At 38.8% G+C, this 10,188-nt stretch overlaps 1 protein-coding gene across 1 annotated transcript; it reads right to left on the bottom strand.

Moving 5' to 3' along the window:
• Window positions 1-3,628: 3,628 nt before the first annotated feature.
• LOC147418834 (uncharacterized) lies at window positions 3,629-4,479 on the bottom strand. Its single transcript, XM_086505296.1, has 2 exons — window positions 4,385-4,479; window positions 3,629-4,145 (listed from the first exon to the last, which is right to left on the bottom strand). Exons 1-2 carry the CDS (start codon window positions 4,477-4,479, stop codon window positions 3,629-3,631), a joined length of 612 nt encoding a protein of 203 aa, XP_086361422.1.
• Between the last annotated feature and the right edge of the window lie 5,709 nt (window positions 4,480-10,188).

Genomic DNA, 10,188 nt, shown 5'->3' with positions numbered 1-10,188 from the left:
ATGGGGACAAAATCCATATATGAGCCCCTAGGGACATGTGTATAGTGTACATAGCATTTAGATTTCTAGTCGAATGATTTTTCTTTTGTTGAGTTGTTTTAAGATTTTCTTTGTTTATTATTAAGAAAAAATAAAAAAATCCATAATCCACATGAAGAAAAGACTGACGAGAGGCCTAAGCACTACAAAGAGAAGAAGGTACAGGGAAACGATGAAACTTCACGAAGTATGTCTCAGCAAGCAGCCACTACAACAGCCGATGAAGTTGTCACAAAGCAGTGTCAACAGGCAACCGACAAGTCATAAAAGTCAGAGTCGAGTAGCTAAGCCACAAAATGAGTGAGGTATTAGTCCCAAAGCTTCAAGTAATATTATGTGTGGTCTAAGCTTCTTAGCTATTCTGGGTACTGCTCAAGCTGGAAGAGTTGAGCATATTTACGTTGTGTCGCTCATGCTGGTATAGGTGAGAAAAAGAGTCGCAGTCTAAGTACTTAAGACTGGTGAAGTGAAGGAGAAGGTCCAAAAGACACTCACGTACTAAGCACAGTGAGATACGAGTGGAGAAACTTCTACACCGACAACCCTTCTTGGAAAGGTGGAAGCTATTGAGACATCTTTTGATGTCACATGTGCTACATTTATTCCTCGGAACACCCATCATCTCCTTCTTTCACATTGCATGCTTTTGTTGACAAAATTTCTCATATGCATATAGAGTGTCCCATAATTGGCACTTGCATCAGGCACTCTTTCTGTGTTTCACCCAAGCACTCACCTTTCATGAACATATACTTCACGTTCAACTACTCAACTCCAATAAGAGCTTATACCAAAGGAATTTTTTTCCCACCGGGTTTTTTCCCTTTGGTCATCCAGGTTTTAGACCCTAATCTAAAGACACCTATCACCATCCTCTTGTACATATTCCTTCTACATCAACAATAAGGAAATGCTACTCAAATCAATTGACAAATGAATTGGAGCACCAATTTCAGATCATAGCATACTTCTCCTCAATGGCGAGTCGAAGAATGGCCTACAATGACAAAGCTGCAGACAACACTAACAACATGATTGCACAAGAACAAAGAAGTCCCCAATGAAGAAGAGCAGACATAAAAGTAATTAGAGGATCTCCAAAGATGAATAATTATGATGATAGATGTCCGCTCTAATGGATCATAGTTCTTGTTGTGGTTTGACAAGGTTACAAGCAGTGCAACAGATGAAGCCAAAATGACAGCAAAGACCACATCGCCATCGACAATCAGGTCATGTCGGGGACGACATGAACGCAGAAGGGGGGTGTGTTGACCGTCGGGTCAACAACACAACATAACTCAAGTTTCATACCAAAGTCTTATCTCTTGTGAGTTATGAAATGCTGCGGATTATGGCTATAAACGTCATTTGTAATGAGTAGTTATTCTAGTTTCAGAAGCCGGGGTGCAATGGCACTTCCAGATTGTAAATACAAAGCCATTTGACCCTTTCAACCCCATTTTTGGTTAAACCTAAGGTAGCCTTAGTATATAAGGTACCTAGGTCATTTTGTAAAAGGAGACTTTAATCATAATCAAACTTTAGTGCTGCCATCTACTGTGTGTGAGAGAGAAAGAGAGTGAGCATGAGCTTTATCCTCTCGCTATGCACAGCTCGCTCAACACATTGGAGATCTGACTGCATCATTGTTGTAGGCTCGAGGAGAGCTACGCGACAACGCCAAGCATTCCACCCGAGACGAAGCGCACACGCCGACGCATCTATGAGCTATTTGTGTTCGTAAGTGTATCAAACGATGTCTGTTTTCTGCGTGCTAGTAGTCTATAGAATCGTGGCGACATAAGCTTCACATAGGTACTCATAAATTTCAGTTTCGGACACTTTCAAAATTTTTTTCTGTCATCCTAGGCGTTTTACGCAGATGGGTTTAGAGTGAGGGTTTTGAGTGTAGAAGCGTAGGGACAGGTGTATCCTAGTGAGGGGATGGTGTTCCTTAAGTTTCGTACGAATTTGGCATGATTAGGTGAGTTACCTTCCGTATGTGTGTATGTGGCTAGGTGGTGTAGTTGACAGCAGTGAGGTTCTTGATTGTGGCATAGTTGGCCTTCCAGAGTGTTGTATGTGTAGGATGGTCTCAGCCTGACAAGCTAAAGAGATTTCCTCCGCGTGCCTATCGTGTCATCTGTGTCCTCGATTGACATTATGTTGATCTAGGTAGTGTTTGCATGCACTTCATGGGTGTGTGAGTCACTCCCGTCCAACATGAGATAATGGCATTCAATATTTGCCAACCAAACAGGCTACAAATTGCTTGTTGGAATTATAATTTTGTGCTTAGCATAATATATATGTTTTATCTAGTGATTGTGATTAATTGTGTGTACAAATCCTCTTGGTTCATAGCAAGATAACTACATGTATGTCAAAAGAAAAGTTATAGTCTATAAGGGTAGTATAATGGGATCTGATGAAAGAAGTATTTCATTGACCCTTTTTGGGTCAAAGAGAAACACTACACGTTGTTGAAAGTGTACTTTACGGCTAATTGACACGTTAATTGCAATAGATCGCACATAGTGGAAGCGATAAAAAATCACATCGTATGGATTATTCATCTAGGATATTTCTAGTATATGTAAAATGTAGATGTAAGAGAAGTGAAGAAAAGAGATTTTTCCCTCCCAAGCCCTATTCTTGCCTGTAGACAAAAAGGATACTGCAGGGAGAGATATACCTGTAGCAAAAGGAGAGCCTAGAATTTGTAGGAAGAATGGCTTTCTAAGAGTGAGAGAGATAGGTTTGGTTAGGGAGAGAGATGAAAATAGAGATATATGTTGGATTAGAGATGAAAAACAACAAGAAACCAACAAAATAAAAGTAAAACACATCTTACTTTTGACAAACTCTTCCAGAGTTATGAAGGAGAGAGAGAAAGAGGGAAGACTTAAGCCTCACATAATTCAAGACCTTCTTTGATTAGAGTTGATCTTCCAAGGATACCTTACAAAATTGGTTAGTCTTCCTCTAGGAGCAAGTGTAGGCTTAGGCCTATGTTTACTACTTGATGGATTCTTCATCTTTAAAAAAAGCTAATTATTTTAATAAAAAGACAACATAGGCACAACCTACAATTCTTTAGTTTCTAAAATTGTCCATAAAAACAAATTTTTTGATTTTAATGTAGTCCTTAAACAACATTGTCACTCTGCATATCAAATTTCATAGACATGGTGCTTTCATAACTACATAAGCAATAGATATACGAAGAACATCCAAGATAAATGTGAAGATATTGGGCTTGCATGCATGATGTTCTCCAAGCAAGCTCAAAAAAGCTTTATTCTTACAATGAGACTCCATCACATGCCATATAAACTTGAAAACATTGAGAATTTAAAAAAATAATAAAAAGCACAAATTAAAGTATCTTCACATCAAAATGTCAAGTTTTTGAACGTAAACATAGTTCGATGAGTTTAAAGTCGTAAAAACTATGCTTGAATGGGAAGATCTTCTTCCTCATCATTCCTTGTCTCCTCTCCCATTGAAGTTATTTGAAGAGGAGTGTCACTAGCTTGCTCCTCAACCTCTACATTATTTGGTTCAAAATCCACAAGATCAACAACTATCTCCCCAACTTTCTCACTACCAATTGGAGGTTGTGGCTCTCCCGATGCATCAAAGAAGCGAGGATCAGATGCCATATTTTCATTCCCACCTCTTGGAACTCATCTCGTAACTCCTTAAGAGCTGTGACTCGTTGCTCAATAAATTTAACTTGAAGTGGATCACATTCCATGGCAACCACATTTTGTCCTCGCTTCAATGCACTGACAGTTGTAGTGCCTGTCCCAGCAAAGACCATTACACATTCTCCTCTCACTGAGAGTAAATCAATCAAATCCATCATCAAAAGTTGAGGCTTTTGATATGGATTTATGACTCCTTGTACATCTGCACCAATATGTTTGAACTTTTTGCAGACTCTTGGTCGTTCAAAAACATTTGTGCGATTTGGTTTCACCGCAAAATTAAATGATCCTTTACTCTGCACACCTAGAGATGAGTAAAATCCAATGGCAGCAAACTCACAAGCCCAAGAAAGGCGATCAAGCTTATATCCATGAATGTTTGGCTTTATCCTGTGGAAAAATAGCTCAAATGTAAGAAGAATGCAAAAAATAACAACTTACTACTAGTATAAAACTTCAAAGGTTTCACTTACCATGTTAGAATTTGACACGTCATGTTTGAGTCAGTGGAAGATTTTTGCGTTGCAGTAATTTGATAATGGGCATGAAAAAATACTACTGACCAAGAGTCACAAGTAGTTATGTTTCCAAAAGCCTCTATAGCTTTTTTATGGTAAAATACTCCATACTTTACATCATCATTGATAGAGTTTGGGGCACTAAAACCATAAGGAGCATTTGCAATGGCTAGTGTGTAAGGCCGTGGGGTAACAAATGTGCTCATTTCTTCAACCTTGCCTTCATGAGCACACCAATGAGATGGAGACTCATCTACATTATACAGAATATAAAGTGAGAGACCACGAGTGATTTCAAAGCTTTGGGGTTGTTGTCTCCTTCACCTCTCAAGACGACACCGTGACAAGAACTATTCAAAGTTGAGAGGGATCTGCTTGATGGCAACCCGTGGATCTTTGTTCTATAATACACAACAAAGATATAAGAGAAAAGGAAAAGACTTAACTAAAAAAGATAAATTTGAAGTCTAACTAGAGTTGATTTTATAATTTGTAAGTGGATTCTAGAATCCTCAAAGAATAAGCTTTAAAACCCATGAAATAAATCACAAGTTAAATAATCCATGGGATTCTAGAATCCAACCACATGCAAAATAAGAAGACTTGAACTTTGGATTTCAAAATCCAAATGGTTTTCTTGGGATTCTAGAATCCAAACCCGAAACCAGCAAATGGAACATTGATTTAATATTTTAAAAACTAAAGGGTAACCTTAGGATTCTGGAATCCAAAGCTACGTAAATGTAATGTAAGAAAGCTATCATAAGAGTCCAAAATAATCAAAAGCAATACTAGAAGATATTCAAAGTCATTTTTGGCCAAATAACAAGAAATTATAACCAAGGGGAACAACTCACCGTGTTAGAAAATAGCAACATGTACTTCTCCAACACATGGGGTTTTCTTGAGTCTGGATGGTACTGCACCACCTCGTCCCAATTAGAGCAATTCAATTTTTCAATCGTTATTCTTTGCATGTGCAACATGATCTTTTGCCTGATTATAGACAAAGAGAAATATTATTCATGATAGAAAGAAAAACATCAATGAATATTTCAAATCATTATAATTACAAACCTTTCAAATTCTTCTCCCATTTTCTCTAGAGAGATGCTTCCACCCTTCACACATGAGAGTACAACAATAATCAATGATTTTTCACGTATTCCTTGCAATTGTCTCCATGGTGTTATTTTCATATCTTCGGGGATGGGCTTTTTGGTGAATCCTCTTTTGAGACACCTTTTCCTTTGAAAGATGCATGGGACTTGCTTAAATTTTGACCCTTTAGCTTTCCCTCTTTTGTAGCTTGAAGATCTCCTCTTGTAAGTCCCAAACTTCTCCATCTCCAAAGGCAAGTTGAAAATAGTCGTCATACTATTTAGTATTAGGATTTTGACTTGCTCCATGACCACCTTTGTTTTTCACTTCAAGGCCACACTTTTCACAAAGTGATACTCGAAAATTGTCATCAACGTTTCCACCAGGCTTTATGGTATCAAACCACTCTATATGAAAGAATCTTATCTTTTGAATGAAAGACATCTCCAAATAGAAGTCCGATTCAATGTTATGGTCAAGGGCAAGAACCTTTGCCTCCTCATCTGTTAAGCCAGCATACACCCAACACATGGCCATTTTGTATGTGTCCACATGCTCATACTCTGCAGCAAGCTCTTGCTTCGCAATCACTGAGTGAGTGCCCCCAAGAACCCAGTATCTATAGGACTCAGCATTGGCCTTTACCTAAGAATTTTTTGTAGGACACTGTTGTCTATCCACCAAAACAAGCAAAGGTAACACAATGGCATTTGGCTTGTTTTTCATTTTGAACTTTAGGTTATGAACATGCTACTCAATAATTGAACGAACCTCTAAGGGTCGTTTTCCTGTGTAAGGATCCACAGGTGGATGTTCAATTACACTTATAGGCAAAAATATGGGCAAAGGATCTACCATGTTATTCTGTTTAACCCTTTCTCTCATAACATTTAACACTACTTTGGTACCAAAACAGGACACTTTAAGTGTCCGTTTTTTACAAATTTAAATTAAATGCTACTTGCATTAGACGGTTTATTTAAGAAAACCCTCTTGATATGCTTAAATATGTTAGCTAAAGGGTCTTATAAAAATATAACCTTGCTTTTTACAATCTATCGTGATCAAGAACTATACTCATCAAGTTGACCCTCGTAAGACTACGATTGATGCTTTGAAGAAATCACCTTTATAAGCTCAAGAAAAAATGAAGCAACCTTGTAGAAAATTTTAGGTGACTCTTCCACAATTTTGCTAAAGATAATTGAAAGTTTCATGTGAAAAAAATTGACTTTGAAATATATAAAATAATGGAAAGTTCCATGTGTTTGATATGGTCATTTCAAGCATATCATTGTATACAAAGAAAATTATGTTTCTGATGTATTTGTGAGTTTTAGAAAGTGATACATTGCTTGCCCTTTCCATTGAGCACTCAAGGTGGAAAGTAGAAGGGCTTTGATATGCAACAAGTATTGGATCATTTTAAATATTCAAAACTGCATAAGAGAAAACTTTCATATTTTCATTCTTGAGACATAAGCATTCAAAACCTCAAATAATATCAAACTTTCCATGTAGATCAACTAAATATATCAAAGTACGTGGTATACACAATTGAGGTGCCTAAAACCTTGGTTTCAATGTTATTATGGAGAACTGAAGATTTTTAAGAGTTTTTGCACGGTAAAAACTTCAAGATAGAGTTCAAGCAATGAGATTTACTTGAGTTAGGAAGCCCAAAAAATATGTAGTTTCTTGGTTTAAACATATAAAGTCATTTGTAGTTGTCAAATTGCACTAGAAAAGTACCAATTTCATGAGGCGACCTTTGGAAGACCAAAATTATGCTCTTATTCAGCACGTGCTCAAGTATGAAATTATGTCTATAGCTTACATATGACTTGAAAACTTATCTTTGAAGTGCATTCCATTGTTTTGTAACACTAAGTACTAACATAAAAAAGGCCATCTCTACAAAAAGATATAATAATTTTATGATTTTTCTAGAAAAACAGCTTGAAATTTTACTAAAATTTATGTCTTAGAATTTACAAGAATTCTCTCCATATAGATTGTACTTTGATATGGAGAAAAATCCAGTGTTTTCTTTCCCTCATAACCAATCTATGGTAGAAGCAAGGTGTAAAAAACTTCTTTCTATCTTGACAAATAAATTGCCAAAACATGGTAGAAAAATAGGACACTTTATGTCTCAAGACACTTAAGTGTCCAATTATAGAACTAGTGTTAAAGAGCTTGAATCTCTTGTATCAGGTAAAGGGGCACCGGGACAAGATGGAACAATCTTTGATTCAGGAAGAAACTTAGACTTTTTTGGTTTTCCTGACTTTTTTCTTTGTTTCTTGCCCGTAGCAGGGGTTTGGATTACTGTTGAGGAGGCATGTCCTTTTGAACCTCTGCATCCCTAGAAGAACTTAAATTTTCTTCCTCTTCTCCTTATTCTTCCATGTAGTCACTTGAAGATGTCTTCTCTGAGCCAAAAAAACTCTCCATCACTTCAGTATAGGCTCTCCCAAATGTCTACAACCATAAACAATGAAGTTCCTTGAATATTTCAAGCTAAAACACAAAAGATAGAAAAGAAACAATAAAAATTGAATTCTTACCAAGCCTCATGTTTGCATGGCATCAATCATCAAGGCTCTTGTGCTCACAGGATTCACTTCAGTGATCTCAACGCAATTTTTCCTCCTCTTCTTGTGGTAGATCCTGTGGCTCTTGAAAGAATCCTGCTATGCTTTCCTCTTGCATGGGTGTGTCCACAGAATCTACCACATTTTCGAGGTCGATGCCCTCATTGGCGGCTGGCCCTGAACTTTCTGCCTCACCTTCTTGCTGGCCTTTCAACTCCTCAATTTGCCTAAGGAATGTTTACTTTTCCACTTCAGCTTCTCCGCCCATAGTCACGAGGAGGTCATTAAGATCAGCGTTTACTCTTTCCGCCTCCTCGAGCTTTATCTTTATGCTTTCCACTTCTTCTTGCAGGGATTTTTGGCCCTCCTCCATTCTTGTTTGCATTACTATAGAACCCTCAGCCATCATCAATCTCTGCTTTTCCTCGAGAGTCAGCTCCTTCTGAAGTTCCTGCATTTGCTCTTCATATAGTTGACTCTCGAAAATGATTTGAGTCGAGCTCATAGCCCTGACTCTAGCAGGTGATGCTCGTAGCCTCTGGATGGTTCGATCTTTGACTTTTAATTGGTACTTGAGCTCAAGGACTTCATCCAGGCTTGCTTCTTGTTCTATCTCTTATTTTTCCTTGGCATTCCTCATGGCCTCTACTTCTTTCGATTCTTCGGCCAATTGTAGTGTCAAATTATCTCTTTCTCTTTCGGCATCTTGCAATGACTTACTGAGCTGCTGAGACACTCTTCTTCAGCTGCTTGTATTCTTTTTACTGCTTCTTGATTTACTTCTTCCATTGCTTGGCAGTTTTGTAGAGCCGTTACCAAGCTAGCCTGCAGGTCATCTTCTCTCTCTTTTTGCCTTTGGCTTTGTGCCTGCTGCAGAGAATCTACTTCTTTTTTTATCTGTTCTTCAGTGGCTTTGAGAGTCGTCATTTCTTTCTTTGAAGCCATGGATTGTGCCCTCAATCCGGCTAGCTTTGTCATAACCACGTCCCAGTCATTGGAGGGAGGGTGCAGGTCTACAGTGTCTGTAGCAATTTCTTTTAGCTCCACTAGCCGGATGCCTTGCATCTGTTCTTTATGCCCTGTCCTCGCCAAGTCAAATGCGACTGTGGCGGCTTCTTCCTTCATATAGCCTGCAGCTAGCAGGTCCAAAAATGCATAGTAGGCCTCATCTAGTCCTTTTTGTTCAGATTCAGGCTTGGCCTCTTCTTGTTTGTTCTCAGCCTCCTTATCTTCTGGTGGAGGGTTGCTAGGAGGTGGTGAGGGCGGTGGTGATGGCTGTGGGCTGGGTTAAGGGCTATCTGGTAAGGCTGCAGCTTTGCCCTTTAAGTCCCTATCTGCTTTTTTTTTTCTTTCTCTTTCTTGACTTTCTTGTTCATCTAGCAGTTTCTGCCTTATTTGTTCTATTTCCTGCTCTTTGAAAGGTACGTGGGGAATGTTTTCCGCTGCAGCATCAAGAATCTCGAAATTTTTGATGTAATCTTCAAAGCGGTCCCTTTGCACTCTTTTGGACGATCCGGACATAGACTCGAGAGATGGCTTCCAGAGTTTGTTTAAATCACCCTTGAGGGCTCTCTCTGCTCGGAAACTCTCCATCAGCCTCTCTAGTCTTTCCGCTTTTTGTGACCTTGTCTCTTTGGTCGAACTCTTTCTTTCCTTTCTTCTACTCGGGTTGCTCCTCTTCAACTGGCTCTAGCCGTCTTTTCACCCTCGTAGCCACCCTTGGTGCCCTTTGCGGCTCATCTTCCTTGTCTTCCTTTACTCATAGCCAATCATTCTGAGATGGGGGGTCAGGCCACCTTCCTTTAGCGTGTAGTGCCCCATATACCATCTTGGTGATCAATTCTCTTGGCACTATGTAGGTTGGCTTTTTGTTGCCCATCTTTACTAAGTTGTCATGTATGTATGCCGCATAGTTGATTATCTTTGGGGTACCTTTTTTCATTGCCCAAGTAAACATTGTGGCAATTGCACTTGGTGGCATCCTGTACTTTTGTGGACTCTTCGTGCACATGTGGAAGTACTAGTTGTACAACTGGCTCATAATTGCCACCTTTGGGTTGGCAATGTCTTCAAAGGTGTAATTTGCCTTTTTCTCTTTGTACACCTTGACTTCATCCCTTCTTTTTGTTACGCTGTCTCCCTCATTGGAGAGGTCTAGTGCATGGACTAAAACCCGCTCATTGATTATTATCTCTGTATCTGGTCTTCCTTGTAAAT

This window comes from Adiantum capillus-veneris, chromosome 29, assembly GCF_014529385.1.
Source record: "Adiantum capillus-veneris isolate H3 chromosome 29, ASM1452938v2, whole genome shotgun sequence".
Lineage (NCBI taxonomy): Eukaryota > Viridiplantae > Streptophyta > Polypodiopsida > Polypodiales > Pteridaceae > Adiantum > Adiantum capillus-veneris.
Note: the sequence above shows the minus strand (reverse complement) of the source record. Positions and strands in the feature narration are given on the sequence as shown.

Coding starts and splice junctions, on each gene's coding strand:
- LOC147418834 (XM_086505296.1), bottom strand. CDS start 4,479: ATGAGCACATTTGTTACCCCACGGCCTTACACACTAGCCATTGCAAAT. Junction 4,146..4,384: donor TCTATCAATGATGATGTAAA/GTATGGAGTATT, acceptor ATTTTTCCACAG/GATAAAGCCAAACATTCATG.